We start from the raw sequence: 19,086 nt of genomic DNA on the forward strand, positions 1-19,086 counted from the left end.
GATACAGAAAACTGTTGTCTCCCCCCCCCCCAAAACCGGTCTCCTGTGGAATGGGATTATTCAGCATTCCTTCCCTCCAACAATGCTCACAGCAAAGCAAATCTGAACAGAAAAGCCAATCCTAGGGTATATTATATAATTATCAGATACATGTAACTTTATTTCCATGCCTGAAGCAGACTTCATGGATAATCCATAGAATTTTTTTATGGCTACAGAACAGGTATAGATTGCCACCATCTTCATCCAACGTGCTTTTCTTACTTTTCTGCCTAGTCTATGCCTCCAGGGATTCGCATGTAATTAAAATTCTCTTCAAATAATATTTATGTGACTCTAAAACTGATCTCCCTACTGAAAATTGTCTGCTTCTGCTGATCTGCCTCTATCAATTTCTCAATGAATTTCTGACAATCCTTCCAATTTTATGGAGGGGGAGGCACGACCCTAATGTTACTTTCAAGTAGGTACAACAAATTCCCTTCACTGAGAACTGCATGCAAGTCCAATCCATTTGAAAAGAAATAATCTCCAATATTATTAATTTATTATTATTGGGCCGAGGGAGCTACAATGTCTACCACAGCCCTAATAGCTTAGTATGAAGGTTGCAAAATCCTAAATGGTTTAGGATCAGATAGATGGCAAAGACCCTCTCTTCATTTAAGAAATTAACCACTTACTGAAATAATGTTCAGAGGCCCTCTTCCATGCCTCAGACACTTAAAATGAAGAGAAAAGTCTTTTCAAACTGCTAATCTAAGCCGTGACATCTTCCAGGAAAAGTTTTTTTCAGTTTGTTAAAATCGATGAAAAGGCTGGATGATTTCACTAGATGTTTAATTAATCTTTCACTATTTTTAGAGGGGTATTTTTAACTGTCAATTATTTGAGAATCCCCTAGAACTCCTTGAAGAGAAAGTCTAAAACATAAGTGTTGATTTCGGAATGCAAAATATGAAAAGTAACTTTTTTTTGGTGCTTCCTTTCTCACCACAAACTTCAGCTGTTGTGACGCACATTATCTTCACTGCCTTCTAGTTATACAAATTGTGGTAAACAATGAAACAGCAATTTAAGCGTAACTTTTTAAAACTAATTTCAGCCAAGTTAACCATAATAGATATAGTTCAGCAGAGCTAAGCATTATTAAGTATTCTGATTTTCATGACTCTCAATTAATGACATTGCTATGATCAATGATCATCACACTGACTGATCATATGAAAAATAGGAAATACATAGTAGAATTCATTTGTTGAGTGGGGAGAAAATCGGAATCAACAAATATTTCTCCAGAGGCAGGAAATTTGGTTTGATTAATACCTAGGTACACCCATGTTACACCTATCCTCCGTGAGCTGCACTGGCTTCCTATCAGTCTCCGAACACGCTTCAAGGTGCTGGTTATCACCTTTAAAGCCCTACATGGCCTAGGACCGGGATATCTCCGTGACCGTGACCCGACAAAAGGGCGAATGACAAAACCACACCCAACTAAACCGCATCGCTAAAACCACGACGTCATCAACGCGACAACAGCTCGGAGACAGAAGGGCGATTTCAGTTGACAGAGGGGCGATTTAAATTAAGGGTTAGGTTTAGGGTTAGGTTTAGCGTTACGTTTAGGTTAACAGCACGCTTCTGTCGCCGCGCTGTTGTCGGCGCAATTCAGCACTCATTTGTCGGAGCGCTTTAGAACACGCGGTTTTGTCACCACGGTTTAGTCGGGCGCAGTTTTGTCATTTGCCCTTTTGTCGGTGAACCCTCCATGACCGCCTCCTGCAACATACCTCCCAGCACCCAATAAGATCCCACAGGGCAGGCCTTCTCCGGGTACCGTCGACCACACAATGTCTGGCGGCTCCTTGGGAAAGAGTCTTCTCTGTAGCTGCCCCGGCCCTCTGGAACGATCTCCCCCGAGATCCGGACCCTCCCCACTCTCTCGGCCTTCCGAAAGTCTGTTAAGACCTGGCTGTTCCGGCAGGCCTGGGGCTGCTGATCTTTGATTGGACTTCAGCCCCATTATAATCGAGTGTATGTTGTGTCTCTTTTAATCTGTTTCTGTTTTGTATTTTAAACTCTTTTTAATATTTTTAAACTGTTTTATGTAAGCCGCCCAGAGTCCTCCGGGATTGGGTGGCATACCAATCTATTAAAATTACAAATTAATATACAAATAAAGAAGTAGAGACCTTCTCCAAAACCCTGATTAAACTCAGCCTGCTAGATTTTTTTTCAACCTAGTTACCAAATCTAGCTACTGAAAGCTGTCACCTATATTGGGGGTAAGGAAACTAAGATCTTTCCCTTGCAATGATCAGCAATTCCAACAAATGTGGCTAATGGTGATGGAAGCTTACAAGTTGTGATTCAGCATCTTCTGAGGGCCTCAGATAAATTACACATTCCTATTTGCTGAAAATGTTTCTGGTGTATTATTTTCTTCAAAAGACAGGCTCTCAGTGTCTTTCAGATTACTTTTTGTAAATAAAGGGAAAATTAGATATAGATTTCTAAAAAAGTAGTGCTCATCTCTTAGAATATGTGAAAATGATTTACAGCAAGTATAACTATATTATTTTTCATGTGATTATAATAGCTATTAATAAATAAATCTGTGATAATCCTACAAATGCTCAAAGGTGATGCTTCAAAGGAACTCTAATTAAAGAAATAACCAGATTCTATGAAGTCCACACCAGAAAAATGGGATACTTCAATTGCCTAAAATCAATCAAGGATGTGATACTAAGCAGACCAGACCCTATTGAAAAAGGATCTCCTCTGAGAGATTTATTTATCCAGCATGCAGAAGTGGATTTTGTCTGCCCTTTTTCCTAGGCTATACAACACATTCTGTCACAAGTCATAATTGGTCTTTATTTTGCTTTTACTGTGGACTCATATCTTTAATCAAAGTTTTAACTATCTATTTTGATTTATATTTTGCATTTGGCATTCTAACTACAGCTATCCACTTAACCATCTGAACGAAGAAACAGGATATACACGCTCAATCTAAATAAAATGTAGCACAGCATTATTTTGAGAAAATAAATCTGCCAATGATTATTTTAATATAACTTCATGTAATTTTAAATCCCACTACCAAATGACTATTATTTCCATACTACTCTTACTTCCACAGGTTCCCAAGCAACTTAAAAAAGGAATATAGTAATGTTAAATAACAATTCTTTAAAACTACTTTCACAAAATAGAAACAATGTTAATGTAAGAAAAGTCATATAAACAGGAAATATGAAAACTGATTGGTCCAAGAATCATTACTTTATAAATATCTAGGTAAACAAGCAGATCTTCAGCTGACATCTAAAAGATAAGCTACCTTTCCTTTGTGGAATTTTATAACGGAGGTATTGCTATTGAGAATGTCCTAATAGCTATAGCACTTAGACTTATATACTGCTTCATAGCGTTTTACGGCACTCTCTGTGAGGTTTATAGAGTCTGCATATTGCCCCCAACAATCTGGGTCTCCATTTTACCAGCCTCGGTAGGATAGAAGGCGGAGTCAACCTTGAGCTGGTCAGAACTGAATTCCTGGCAGTGGGCAGTGAGTTAACCTGCAATACTGCATTCTAACCACTGTACCATCATGACTCTAATGTTAGCCCTTGAACTCTGACCAAACCAACCTGTTGGGTTTTTCCAGCTACCTTCAGTGTATAGATTAGAAATTTACTGGAGAAGACAATATTAAATTCCTAATACCTAGTTAAAGTTTTATAGACCAAAGCCAACATCTAATACTGGATCCAATAATTGAGGGAAGCCAAGGGCAGCATTTTCAGGCCCATGTTATATGGTGCAATTTAGCATATAATTTAATAAGAAGGTAGTTATGATCTGCAGCAATTGCAATTTCTGGACAACTTTCAAGGATATCTCAATGTCAAGCACCTTTGTTTAGGCCACTTGTGTGTTATCAAAGCATTGACTATCCCAATCCAAGAGACTTGAGTTGCTAAATGAGCTGACTGTAGAACCTTCAGTTGTTGAGATGGCCTGTGCCTCTCGTACCAAAATGGAAACAAGGAGAGTCCTCCAGCTACACACCTACTAAGGTGGAATGGATACCATCACAACAGCTTCTGTTCTAACAGCATCACTTCCACTTCCCTTCATTTATGTACACAAAAGCAATAAAGGAACAAACTTCTGTTAAAACATCAATACTCTTGGATTGCAGGTACTTTTGGGATGAGGTAACTTCTACAAATTGTCTCATTCCTTTGATATAAAATAGTTGAAGAGAAAATTAATTTGAGTGAACTGAATGAGAAATGTTTCGGTACAGAACATATCCCAACTATATCTATCTATATCTATATCTATCTAAATAAATACATAAATACATAAATAAATAAATAAAGTTGGGATATGTTCTGTATTGAAACATTTCTCATTCAGTTCAAATCACACACACACACACACACACACACACACACACACACACACACACACACACACACAGTAATGGCTCAAGGAATGCTCCAGATGACTATGCAGATTATCTTTTTTTAAAGTAAATAAAATATGGAATACATGTTAAACACTAAAATATTAAAAAGGAAATTTTTCATTATACAGTTCAACATTATGGTAAGGAAAGATCAAAACACTTTATAGAAACAGAAACAGCCCTCCTAGTTCAAAAACTTATGAAGCATTTGGTTCAATTCTAATGTAACATTTTTTGAAATTAGGATCACTGTTCAGAACCTAGAGACTACATAAAAATGTTACACTGAGAAAAAAAGACAGACTTTCTTAGCACAACTGTTGAAAAACACAGCTCATATGCTATGTAAGAATTCATAAGTATGACATGTAGTTGTTAAAGCTATTAAATAACATTTTATAGAGATTCCTCCCATTAGTCTTATTAAACTATTAAGGACAGTGCTTGGAACATGTTTTTTTAAGTATCGTTCAAATGTCCATAAGACCTATTATTCTTAACCACGACTCATTCAACTTGAAACAAAAAAAGAACATGGGATCTGATAGCAGGATAGAAGCAGCAGTATATGCATGTTATTACATGCAATTAATTTACACAATGCAGTGATAAACTAACATTCACACGGCTAACCACTAGCAGCACTTCTCTAAAGGAAGGCACAGGCCTCACACACGATTAAAAAGGGCTAGGATTTTCAAGAATCCAAGGCTTGGCTCAGGAAGACAGACTGACAGCAACAGCTGAGAGTACCCTGTATTGATCCTGCAACATCCTGGCATTCCAGAGAGGGTAGCAGGGGAAAAGGGTGACATAAATAAACTCCCGAGAGCCCCCAAGATGAAAGAAGCCACACCATTAAGCCACAAAAGTTGTGACCTGAAAGTTTCCTGAATTTGGGAAGATCCGGACTTCACACAATGTTCTAGGGGTAACATTCAGGCCAGCGGGTCTCTTTTTTACATTTTATTTTAATTGTTGACTTCACATCAAAGAAAAGTAAAGGGGGCACAAAAGAAGAGATGAGTAAAGGGGGCAGAAAAGAAGGGATGAGTAAAGGGGGCAGAAAAGAGATGAGTAAAGAGGCCAGAAAAGAGGAGGTTGAGTAAAGCAGTCAGAAAAGAGGGGATCGGAAAAGGTGGAGATGAGTAAAGGGGCCAGAAAAGAGGGGGTGAGTTAAAGGCCCAGAAAAGATATGAGTAAAGCGGCCAGAAAAAAGGAGATGAGTAAAGGGGCCAGAAAAGATAGGGATCAGAAAAGATGGGGATGTAAAGTGGTAAGAAAAGAGGCGTTGAGTAAAGTGGTCAAAAAAGATGAGGATAAGTAAAGGAGCAGAAAAGAGAGGTTGAGTAAAATGGTGAGAAAAGAAGAGATGAGTAAAGGGGGAAGAAAAGAGAGGTTGAGTAAAGGACCCAGAAAAGATGGGGATGAGTAAAAGAGTCAGAAAAGAGGGGCCACAAGAGGGGATTAAGAACAGAGTTATCCCTAACCTCACACTCATCCTGGGGTTCCCGAAAACCATGCCCGCCCTCTAGGTTTCTGCAGTAAAAAAAAGAAAACCGCAAAGGAGACCAAAACTCCTGGCCTTAAGGTTATGGATTGGCTGTTATTATTATGGGGCATGGATGCAGGGGCTTAAAGTGTCCTCCAAAGGCTGGGAGGAGAGATGAAAAGCCGCCCCAGCCCTCACGGAATCCCCTTTCCCCCCCGGCTCCCACTTCTGAGAACGAAACCTCCCCGCAGCCCCACAAACCGCCCCCCGACGCCTCCCCCAGCGACCCCTATAGGCCTCCTTGGTCTTCCCCTCTCCGCCCCGGGGCGGAAAGACACCCCCCCCCCTCAAACAAACAATGGTCGGCCGATGGCGGCCCTCAGACACACCCCGCCCCGAAGCCGCAGCTCCCGGTGGTTCCCGCTTCGGCCGGTCGCCCGCCGGGTAGGGTGGGGGCGGAGAGGCGCGTACCTTATAGAAGGCCCCATTGGAGCCTCGCACTTCCACCGTCAGCTCCTCCATGTTGGGGCCGCAAAGGACGCCGGGACGGGCTTCTAGAAACTATCGCCACCTGAGTGGGTTACAGAGGAGGGCAGGAAGAACAAGGAGGGGACGCGGGGCCCCCCGCCCCCAGGGCTCTCCCCCCCCTCCACTCCGCACACCCGGCGCAGGCCCAGGGCCCGTGGGAGGCGGAGCGGCAGGGCAACGCGACAGGCGGGGGCGGCGCCGCCCTCAGTCGCCACGGGCGACTCACAGCGGCGGAAGGATCTCCTCGGCCGTTCTGCGTCCCTCCTCGGGCGCCTCGCGCAAGCCCCGAAGGCGAGTTCTGGCTTCTTCGCTTCCCACCCCACCCTACCCCACCCCCCAGAGGGCGGGGCTTGCGCGTCTTCTTCCCGTGGCTAGCGTCTCTTTCCCCTCCCCGCCTGCTTCTGGCCCTCGAGCCGGTGGGGACTTCAACTCCCAGCATTCCTAGCGGCTCGTAGCCGTTATATGCCCCTGAGCAGGAGGCGTGGGAGTTGTAGTGCGAACACCTGTGATGAGGGGAGGCCCTCCAGGAACACCGGGCATCCTTCAGTGGGCTCAAAATGGAAACTTCAGAACTGAAGAAAAGTTGTGCTGTGTTTCTCAACTTTGGCTTGGTTTAAGGAGCGTGGGTTTCAAGTCCCAGAGTTCCCCAGTCAGCTTTCTGGGTGGGGTGTTCTGAAACTTTAAAAGTCCGCCTTTTAAAAGTTGGGAAACGTTGGGTTTATTGTTTCAAGCCATATGGGCAGCAGTAAAGGTGTAAGGCTGAGTGGGTGGCTGCAGTTAATCTTATTACAAACCGATGGTGCCACTGCATGAGGACTACAGATAGTCCTCGACTAATAACAGTTCGTTGACTGTTCGAAGTTAGAACAGCACTGAGAAAGGAGGGTAGGAGAAGACGCAATGGATGGAAACTAATCAAGGACAGAAGTAACTTAGAACTGAGGAGAAATTTCCTGACAGGACAATTAACCAGTGGAACAATTTGCCTCCAGAAGTTGTGAATTCTTCAACACTGGGAAGTTTTTAAGAAGATGGGACTTCTTTGCATCCCCTTGTATTCATTTCATGTATTCATAATCATGTTTATACATATATCTGTTATCTAATTCAGTGTTTCTCAACCTTGGCCACTTGAAGATGTCTGGACTTCAACTCCCAGAATTCCCCAGCCAGCGAATGCTGGCTGGGGAATTCTGGGAGTTGAAGTCCAGACATCTTCAAGTGGCCAAGGTTGAGAAACACTGATCTAATTCATGCTTGACAAAATAAAAACAAAATTTGGATATCCATTTGTGGTACAGGGCTTCCTGCCTAAGCAGGGGGTTGGACTGGAAGACCTCCAAGGTCCCTTCCAACTCTGTTGTTCTATTCTAAAAGGGACTTACGACCATTTTTCACACTTAAGACCATTGCAGCTTCCCCATGGTTATGTGATATTGATAACTGATTCATATTTATGATGGTTGCACCATCCCAGAGTCACGTGATCACAATTCACAATCTGACAAGCAGTCAGAAAAACCGGAGTCACTTCATCACCTTGCTACTAATTTAACTCAGCGGCAGTAATTCACTTAACAACTGTGGCAACAAAAGGATGTAAAATGGGACAAAACTCACTTAACCAATGTGTTACTTAGCGACATAAACTTTGGAGTCAATTGTGGTTGTAAGTTCAGGACACAACAAGTATTGTGTGCTATTTTGGTCGTTGACAGCATAGGACATAAAGTGGAGCTAGGGAAGGGCCTGAGGAGGGCAGCTAAGATGATCCAACATTGAAGCAGCATTCACATAAAGATTATGACTCTTGGGGTTTTTTTCTTAATAGGATAACCTTTATTGTCATTTTTTACTTTGGGTACCCACACACACATTAAAAGTGAAATTCTGTTGCCTGCTCTCAAAAGTATATATCTACGCATACTTGGACTTGGACTTAATCTTCGTAAATGTCAACGTCCATAAGGCAGTGACCGTTGCATTGTGAAGGCCAGGGGCAGGACGTCACGGCTTACAGCACGCCATTGATTCCGATTTAGGGCGGCTTGTTGGGCATCGGTTATCGAGAAATGGAGTGGTTGAAGATCGTGAGCCACTTGGGATATCCACGTTTTCTTTGGGGCATTTCTTGCGATTTTCCACCCATCCGGTCGCAGCGAGTTAATCGATCGGTAAGGTAATCGGCTATTGTCCATACGGCAAACGTGTCCAAACCATCTAAGTCGTTGTCTTCTTAGGTAAAGTTCGATTGTAGTTTGGTTTTTACACAGCTGCAATACCGTTTCGTTTTTCCATCGGTCCCGTAGAGTTATGTGCAGAATGTTGCGCAGGCATCTTAGCTGGAATCGTTCTAATAGGTTCAGGTCGCTTTTAAGTAAAGTCCACGATTCCGAGCCGTACAGTAAGATTGTGCGGATGGAAGCATTAAATATCCTCATCTTGGTCGCAATCGTCACGTCATTTTGGCTCCACAGGCACTTCCTTAAAGAGGCGAATGCGGCTGTAGCATTGCCAATGCGGCTTTTGATGTCATTTGTAGCCACTACACGTTGGCTGTCGATGATCAACCCCAAATATTTAAACGTGTCTACTCTTTCGATAGGGTTGCCTTCGAGGTGCAGTTGAGCTGGTTGAGTGCCCGTGAAAATGAATTTGGTTTTTGCACCATTTATCACCAGGCCGAGCTTGTTAGCATTTGCTTGTAATGCATCCAGGGTATTTTGGGCGGTTTGGGCTGTTTCAGCAAAGAAGACGATGTCATCAGCATACACCAAGTCCGTGAGAGACAGCTGAGCCCCGATTTGAACGCCTGGTGTGTCTTTAAAAGTTTGTCTGAGGATACACGCATACACATACATAACACACATATACACATGCTATATATAAATATATATTTTATACCTACACCCATACATGTATATCTTGATCACTGTCCATTTTGAATACATAACAGAAAGAGAAATCTTGAGAGTTCCCAAGGTTGATACTACATGGAACAAAACTGATAAGAAAGGTGACTAATAGGAAGTGGGTGATTGAGATATGAAAAAGTGCATAGTGCAGATAAAATGGAAATGATAAATCTCTTTTCCCCCAAAGTGGAGTCTTCTAATGAAAATGAACCCTGAAGGGCATATGAAAGGGATTTTTTTCTAATGCAACACATAATCAAACTTTGGGATTTGTTAGCACGAGGTGTGGCAGGATGCCATCTAGGTTGGCTTCAGAGATGGATTCATTTTTGGAAGTCATGGAAATCCATGGTTCTTAATTTAACAGCCATGGGTCTGCCATCTGCTGGGAAACTACCGGTACTGGGCTTTCTAGGTGTGTCGGTCAGCAAGAGTTGTCCCAAAGGTGCATTTTTTTTTCCAAATGGCAACTGGAATTTCTTGGTGTTTTCTTTTAAAACATTTTGCTTCTCATCCAAGAAGCTCATTTAGTTCTTGATGAAGAAACTTCTTGGATGAGAAGCAAAACATTTTAAAAGACAAAACCAAGAACGTCCTTTTTCTTTTTGGAGAGAGGGAGGGAGGGAGGGAGGGAGGGAGAGAGAGAGAGACAGAGACAGAGACAGAGACAGACAGAGAGAGAGAGAGAGAGAGAGAGAGAGAGAGAGAGAGAGAGAGAGAGAGAGAGAGAGGCATCACAGGAACAATAGAGCTGAATCCTGGAAAGGCAATGTGATACAAGAAACAACTATAATAGAGAGGAATGCTAGAGCTGCATATAAGGTAGACATAACACCTGTAACATTTGCCTAATCACTTATAGGAAATTGTGACCTTGTAACAGTAGTGTACAATACCAGTGTTTCTCATCCTTGGCCACATTCAGATGACTTGAATGTCAACTCCCAGAATTTGCTGACCAACCAGACTGGATCCACACATTTAAAATTGGCCTAGCGTGAAAAACACTGCCATATATAGTCCTTAACTTATAACTCGGTTGCTTGGCAAATGTTCCAACTTACAACGGATCCCAAATATGAGACTGATGACCCAAATTCAACGTTCTGATGTTCGAAACATACAAACCTCCCCATTACATTTATGGCCATTGCAGTGCCCCACTACACAGGACCACAATTTTACAATGTTTTTTGCTAGAAAAACAGCATTTACTTCCAATTTTCAGCAAAACTGCCCCATAGCAAATAATGGGTTTGTTTAATGACCTCAGTGTTTGCTTAACAACTGCCACAAAAGAGATTGTCACATGGTGATGTGCTTTACAACCATTTTGACTTTTGACCAAAATAGTGGGCAGAATTACAATTGTAAGTTGAAGATAACCTGCAGTGTATTCTATTCACATTTTGAGTATAGGTAGTCCTCCACTTATACCCATTCATTTAGTGACCGTTTGAAGTTACAACCCATTTATACCTTTCCCAGCCAACTTCTGACAAGCATAGTCAATGGGAGAAGCCCAGGGGTGGTTTTCAGCCAGTTCGAACTGGTTCGCATGAGCCAGGTGCATGCATAAAAGGTGCACTTGCGAGCAAAGTGCATGCGTAGAAGGGGCGCCTGCATCTGCAAAGTGTGTGGGCGCGCGCGGGGCAAACCGGTGATAACAAAATGTGAAACCTACTGCTGGAGAAGCCAGTTTCACTTAACCCCAAGATTCACTTAACAACTGCACTGATTCGCTTAACAACCGTGGCAAAAAAAGAAAATTAAAATGAAGAACAAGTCACTCAACAACTGTCTTGCTTAGCAATGGAAATTTTGGGCTCGCAAGTAGAGGATTATCTATACTTCCCCCCCTACCAATGCAATTTATTCAATTTTTAACTTGATAGCAGTAGACATTCAGATAGTTTAATTCCATGAAAACTATCAATTCTGAGAAAGTCAGAAACTTTGTACTTGAGAGACCGCCTACTGCCAATTACCTCCACTAGGCCAATAAGATCCCATAGATTAGGCCTCCTCCGAATTCCATCTGCCGGCCAATGTCGACTGGCAACTACCCGGAGGAGAGCCTTCTTGGTGGCTGCTCCGACCCTCTGGAACGAACTCCCCGTGGAGATTCGTACCCTCACCACCCTCCAGACCTTCCGCATAGCCCTTAAGTCCTGGCTGTCCCGACAGGCCTGGGGCTAAAGACTCCAACCCCACTCGAATAGTATGACTGTTGTGCTTTTTTAATGATGTATTGTCTTCATGTTTGTAACTTGTTTGTCCTTCCCTCCCCCTGAATTGTGAGCCGCCCTGACTCCCCTCAGGGAAAAGGGCGGCATACAAATAAAGTATCTATCTATCTATCTATCTATCTATCTATCTATCTATCTATCTATCTATCTATCTATCTATCTATCTATCTATCATCTATCTATCTATCTATCTAAAGAAAAGAATCATAACTTCTAACATTTAAATAGTGGGGGAAGGGCAGGAATTCATAAAAACAAATAGCTTAACTTTAGTCATCAAATGTTATTTTACCTTCTCTTTTTCTGGCTTTAGCCCTGCCTAATGAAGCATTTTTTGAAAACGAGCCAACTGCACAACTGCCTTCTTCACAAACTAGTTAGGTCACAAAGGGTCACAAATAGCATTAGGACACAGTCAGAATAAAAGAGCAATCAGTCAGGAAAAATGTATACAACCCTGCAGACTTTGAATTGGCTAAGATTCTGCTAATTTCCCAGTGAGTTGATGTGCAGCCACAAGAAATATCAGCAAGGCTATATTTGGAATATTATTCACCGTTCTGGTCAATAATGATAACGAGAGTTGGCTTGGCCTGCTGTAATCTGCATGTGAATTTGCCTGATTAAAATTGTTAGTGCTGGAAATATGCACTCAACAGCCTTTAAAAAGCAAAGTGTATTCATATGCTGATATCGGGGTCGTGCATTGCAGCTGGCCAAAAAAAAAAAAAAAACCTGGTTGTTTTTATGGGGCTCAACTAAAGAGGGAACAAATACAAAGGAAATCAGACTCACAATATTGATCACACTAAAGTCCCCGGACAATATTAGCCTTTCCCTGTTCCAACTTCTAAAGGTCTTCAGCCTGAATTCCTGAGGGCCATCTTGGCTGCCAATAATACGAGTAAGACCAATAATACACCAGGGAGACACTTAATTTGGAAAACAATCTACTATGATTCAACTAGCCTGACACACAGACCTGTTTATTTGAAATACAGGTAGTCCTTGACTTAGAACTATCACTCTTTTGACCCAAAGGTGCTTTTTCAAGAGGCTTTTCCTCTGAAGACATTTCACTTCTCATCCAAGACGTTTCTTCAGCTCTGAGCTGAAAAAGCTTCTTCAGAAGCTGAAGAAGCTTCTAGGATGAGAAGCAAACTAAAAACTAGAAAGTTCAGTTGCCTCTCGAAAAAAACATCTTTGGAACAACCATGACCTGGATGCTTGAGAATCACCATTGATGTGGTTATTTGAAGTTACAATGGTACTGAAAAAAGTGACTTATGACCAAGACTGTGAGTTCTAATTCGGTCTTAGGCACAAAGCCAGCTGGGTGTCCTTGGGTCAGTCCCTCTCTCTCTGTTTTGACCTAGGCATCCCAAAGAGCATGAAGCAAACTCCTTGCCCCGACAAAAAACCCTTTTATTAATGTACTGTGAATTCTGCTCATTCACATTCAGCAAAGTCTTTCAAGGGAAGATTTACAGTCACAGACCTTATCTGACGTGGAGAACTGCCAGGCTGATATCTGCAAAACTTGGCAAGGAGTCTCAGAGAGTTAAGAACCAATTAGGCGAACTAATCCACTCCCCTTTTGCTCCTCTTTTATTTCCTCTGGGAAGGGACATTCATCATCCACCTTACTCCCAAGTCGACCCTGTTCTTTAACTGTTCCCTTAATCTGGCGTGCGCACACTGGGAACAGGCTCTAGCTGTTCATCTGCCTCACTGATGTCGGATTCTGAAGGCAGCTGATAACTGGCATACGGCTTTGACCCCTTTCTGCCTCCAACATAGAGCCCTCATCAGAGCCTTTCCCAGACTCCAGGACTGACCCATGTTCCTCCCCAACCTCCTCACTGTCTGAATCTACTGCCGACTCCACTGGCTGCTGGCGGGCCACAGCACTCTGTGCCCTTGGAAGGACGCAATGGGAAAGCTCTTCTGAAAAACCTTGCCAAAAAAACTGCAGGGACTTGTCCAGGCAATCTGTGAGAATTGGACACGATTCAATTGAAGAAAGAAAAATGTGTGCTAGTATGTCTCTTGGTTATCCATCCCTTGAATCACTCACGTTCTCATATGAGTGTGCATCATATGTTACTTCTCTACCTATACGATTGTCTCTTAAGAAAAATATGCAATATGGTTGTTTTTTTCTTATCTGCTCTAAAAAACAGTCATCTTTTCTTGCACCTCTAGAATTGAGGAGAAGGGCATTCCGGGATGGTGATGCACCTCCAGACAAAACCCAATATAATTCTTCCTGGAAATCAGTGTTTTTGGTTGTCTTCCACCTGCTGCAAAACATTGTTCTGTAGATTTGCCTCGCTGATCCATCATTCTTGGGGATGCTGCAACAGTCGTGTGAGTATCAGTTGTAAATCCCATTTTTCAGTGCCATTGTTACTTCACACAGTTGCTAAACAAACGGCTATAGGTTCACAACTACCTATACACCAACAGCAAGCTATGAAACCTGTATCAATTGAAACCCATTGAAGTGTTGGCATATATGTATTCATGCCTCTGCATCCAATTATTATGGTTGCGGATCTTATCAATTTTTAAAAATATTCTGTCAAATATTCTGGAGAACACTGAGGGTAGCCTAAACCTAGGTGTGGGCTTCAAAAGTTGCAGCAAGAGGTTCGCTGTCCCATTGCTGGGTTGATGTGGCCAGGGTGGGCGTGGCCTAGTTGGCCTCCTGCACTATGGTGGGGGGGGGCTTTTAACCCTCCCCAGGCTCCAGAGCTTTTATCAAGCCTCCGGGAGGGCGAAAACTGCTTCGCCTGGGCTCTGGAGGCATTCCGGAGGCCAGAAACAGGCCCGTTTCTGGACTTCCAGAACCTCCGGTAGGCCCATTTTCTCCCCTCCCTGGACCTCCGCGTAGGCCCTGCACTTATTTGGTGTGATGAGCAGACCATGTGGGGACTCCTGGTAGGGGTGGGATGGGTGGGCGTGGCCAGCCAGGTGGTGGTATTTAGGGGTTTGCCGAACTGAGCAGAATCCTAGCTAAAGGATCGCCCGAACCTGCGTGAGCCCTAGCAGCCCACCCCTGCATATACCATAGTGTGAGACAGCAAAGGTTAAGACTTTGAAACCAATAGTAATAGTATTAGTAATAGTAGTACTAAAAGTAATAATTCAAAGGAATGGTTTGATTAAAGTCATCAAGGAATCTCACAAAAACAGAATTTACACCCAGGCCGTTCAGGTCTGTTTTCAAGGCTCTGTCTTCTAGACTTCACGGGATTATATCATGTCCAATGGATTACTTTGACAAGGAGAAAACCTTGGGATGACCTTTTCATCTGGGCCTGACACAACGCCCCTTATTGAGGAAGAATTTGGACATCTCTGCTAGGTAGGCCCAGAATTGAATTCCATGTGCAGCTGCAATCTGTTTTACACGTAGCCCCTCAATTTACGACTACAATTGACCCCAAAATTTCTGTTGCTAAGCAAGTCAGTTTTGCTCTATTTTATGGCATTTTTATCACAGTTGTTAAGTCAGTCATGAGTTTGTTAAATACATTTGGCTTCCCCCATTGATTTTGCCTGTCGAAAGTCCGCTGGGAAGAATACAAATGGAAGGACCCCTGGACAGTACAACTGTCATTAATTAATTAATTAATTAATTAATTAATTAATTAATTAATTAATTCGATTTGATTTATATTGCAAATGGTGACCATGTGACCCCTGGACAGTGCAATGGTCATAAATACATTCATTTATGTATATATCTGTCTGTCTGTCTATCTAACTATCTAGCTAACTATCATATTTTTCGGAGTATAAGATGCACTGGAGCAGTGGTGGGTTTCAAAATTTTTTGGAACTTCTTCTGTAGGTGTGGCCTGCTTTCCGGGTCCACTGGTGGAACCTCTTCTAACCGGTTCGGTAGATTTGACGAACTGGTTCTACCGAATAGGTGCGAACTGGTAGGAACCCACCTCTGCACTGGAGTATAAGGCGCACCAAGATTTTGAAGAGGCACATTTTTTAAAAAAGTTTTTGCTCTCTGCAGTCCGCCCAAAGACGGCCTGTTTTTCCACGAAAACAGTATCATTTTTTGTCAAAAAAAAAAAAAAAAAAGGCATGAATAGCCTTTAGGAGGCTTGTAAAATGCTCCTGGGGGTTGGGAAGGGCAAAAATGAGCAAAAAACAGCCCATTTTTCACTCATTTTTGCCCTCCCAAGTCCCCAGGAGCAATCTGGAAGCCTCCTAAAGGCTATGCACGGCCATTTTTTCAATGGGGCGGGGTTTCGGGAGGCCAAAAATTGCTGTATTCAGTGTATAAGACGCACCCAGATTTTCACCCTCTTTTTTGAGGGAAAAAGGTGCATCTTATATTCCGAAAAATACAGTATTTGTTTAGAAAATGTATATTGCTGCCTACTTGCACATGGCGACTCAAGGCAGCTTAAAGGATATAAAAGCAGAATATAAAAGAAATAAAACTAAAACTAATAGAATTGTTAAAATAATAAAATAATAAACCCCCAGCCCCATCCCAACAACAGCACACATTCATACCAGCCATTTAATGGGCTCCATCCCGCTCTGGGTTCCCCGCTCCCCCTGGCAGAACTGCATCTTCAGGGCCTTCCGAAAGAGTGTCAGAGTAAGGGCAAGTCTAATTTCCAGAGGGATGATATTCCAGAGGCAGGGAGCCACCACAGAGAAGGCACTGCTTCTGGGTCCCGCCAGATGTACCTCCTTTAGGGGATGGGACCCACAGCATTCCTTGCCTCCCCACTCTAGTGGGTCAAGCGAGTTGCCAAGCCCTTGAAATTTGATCATGTGACCCTGGTGATATTCCAATGGTTGTAAGTGTAAAAAACAGTCATGTAACTTTTTCAGTGCTGTTGTAACTTTGAATCGTCACTAAATGAAGATGAGGATTCTCTGTTTTAATATTCCTTGAGCACCATTTTGCCTCATTAAAAAAAAAAAAGCTACGGTTATTCTTCTTTGACCTACGCTGACATTTCTGCTCAACAATCTACCCGAATTTAAACCACCTCATCCCTCTAACAGTGGGTTTCCCCCCACCCTCAAAAAAAATGTAAAACTGATTAGTTTCATGGCTTCTTTCTCTCCCCCCCTCAACCCCCACCCTACCCCACAAAAAATCCTTTTGAACATATCAACTCAGAAAGCTCTGTGTGAAATTTTTAGAAGAGGGGTTTTAAAACAGCAGTGAAGGCAGAGACATACGTAGAATTCAAAAGAATTCTTTTGTTTAAAAGAAAATTGCCATTTTCTAGACTTCTGTTTGGTTTTGGCCATTCAGGGACATAAAATCCAACACACACACACACAACCACACACTGTCTCTCTCTCTCAAACACACACAGACACAGACACAGACACACACACACACAAAGAGACAGAAACTAGAACAAGCAAATTCAAAACTTCTGAGATCATTTTCACAGCATGGAATAGAATGCCTGAGTTACCGATTCTAATTAGCTTGACCGCCTTCAATAGGCCTGTACCTCTGGCTCTGTTTCACCAAATTCCCACTCGGCTTTATCTGTTTCTTCTGTGTTGCTCCTGGAATCCGATTTTTATCAGTCCTTTGATTTAAAAAAAAAAACATTTCAGTTGCCCCAGGGAGAAGCTTTCAATTTTAGGAAGCCTTGAAGTCTTCCCTGTTCGTTCTTCTCTCGAAGAGCAGTTCAAACAAAGAGTTTGGGAGGAAGCCATCTGATAAAATTAGGATAAGGTCTCACTGAGTTTTGCAGCTGCGGATGGCGGTTCACGCTGCCTGTCCCATCTTCCTGTCTCGTAATCCGAATAGAATGGAAAGAAGCAGGGGGCAAATTATAAATTACTACCCACCCCCCTTGTCTTTTTTAAAAAGAAAAAGAAGCCAGTTGTTGTGGCCCGCCAGCAGCCAGCAGAGCTGGTGGTAGACTCTGACAATGAGGAGGTTGGGGAGGAACATGGGCCAGTTCTGGAGTCTGAGAAAGGCTCTGACGAGCGCTCTGCATCAGAGGCAGAGAGAGGGCCAGGGCCGTCTGACAGTTATCATTCGTTCATTTATTATATTTGTATGCCGCCCTATCCCGAGGGACTCAGGGCGGCTAACAAGGAGGGGGGGGAAGGGGAATACAAACAAGAGTCAAACAAGCAAGTTAAAAAACAAGGCAACAGTCACGTCAGATTAAGTGGGGCCGGGAACTCATCAGCCCCAGGCCTGCCGGAACAGCCAGGTCTTAGTGGCTTTGCGGAAAGCTGGCCACGCCCACCATGGCCATGCTCCCCCCCCCCCCAGCTTCCAAGGTCAAACACAACCCTGATGCGACCCTCAATTAAATCGCATTTGACACCCCTGGTCAACACACATAGTGACCAAACTGGATATTACAACTCTGACAGTCAAAAATTACAGAGGCAACAATTACATTACAACAGTTCTTTTAAGAACTCACTGTCAAAAGGTATTGGACCCTACATCCATATTTTGCAACTGATCATAGAAAACGTAAGTAGTAATAAATGGGAGCACCTAAGCAGACTAGCCATAGATAATAGGATCAATAACACTACAAGAGACTTGGAAATTTTTGACACCCCTGATCCAGTGTTTAAAGTCAATTTGAGGGCAAAGCCCAGTTTGCAATTTCCCATTCTTTAATCCAAAGGTAGTTTGACATAGAGATTCAAGACAGAAATTGGGAGACTGTTAATTCTAGTCCTGTTTTAGGCATGAAGTCAGCAGGCGATGTTGGGCCAAACCGTTTCTCTCAGCCCTAGGAAAGAGGCAACGGCAAGGCCATTCTGACAAATCCTTGACAAGGAAATTGAGGGGTAATCTCCAAGAATCAGACATGACTGAATGGAAGAAAATTAACATTTGATCCACCTTCTCATCAAAGCCAGATCGCAATAGGGAACAAATAGGAGATGGAGAAGAATCGAAGTACAACAATCAAACAGCACAGCTAAATCGTAGCATGTCAGTGCCATTTGTGAGGGAACAGGCTCAGAGATGTCCATAACTGTTAATCTCAAGGGAGAAAGCTGATATGAACATGTTTCCTCCCATCTGTTTTCCACCTTCTAAATCTTTTATCCATATGTTCTGCCCTAAGTTTAAACAGCTGATGCCATCCCTACGTGATGATCTTTAACTCCTTAAAGAATGATCTTACTGGAGTGCCAGTCAAACATTTTGAGAAAACAACAGTTTGGGTAAGATTATTCAATATAATAAAATAGCAGAGTTGGAAGGGACCTTGGAGGTCTTCTAGTCCAACCCCCTGCCTAGACAGGAAACCCTATACCATTTCAGACAAATGGCTATCCAAAATCTTCTTAAAGGCATCCAGTGTTGGGACAACTTCTGGAGGCAAACTGTTCCACTGATTAATTGTTCTAACTGTCAGGAAA

The 19,086-nt window shown here is 42.8% G+C and overlaps 1 protein-coding gene across 2 annotated transcripts in view; it reads right to left on the bottom strand.

The window, feature by feature from the left end:
• Nucleotides 1–6,653, bottom strand: part of FXR1 (FMR1 autosomal homolog 1) — a 37,180-nt gene extending 30,527 nt beyond the window's left edge. The window contains exon 1 of one of the 2 annotated variants that reach the window (XM_087725190.1): nt 6,453–6,653. In XM_087725190.1, coding sequence (XP_087581316.1) covers nt 6,453–6,503 — 51 coding nt within the window. In that variant the 5' untranslated portion in view covers nt 6,504–6,653. The remainder of the gene's footprint in view (nt 1–6,452) is intronic. The other variant, XM_087725191.1, reaches the window with a different exon arrangement.
• Nucleotides 6,654–19,086: the final 12,433 nt, after the last annotated feature.

This window comes from Thamnophis sirtalis, unplaced genomic scaffold, assembly GCF_051295495.1.
Source record: "Thamnophis sirtalis isolate CommonGarterSnake01/CBP01778 unplaced genomic scaffold, rThaSir2_p1.2 scaffold_11, whole genome shotgun sequence".
Classification (NCBI taxonomy): Eukaryota; Metazoa; Chordata; class Lepidosauria; order Squamata; family Natricidae; genus Thamnophis; species Thamnophis sirtalis.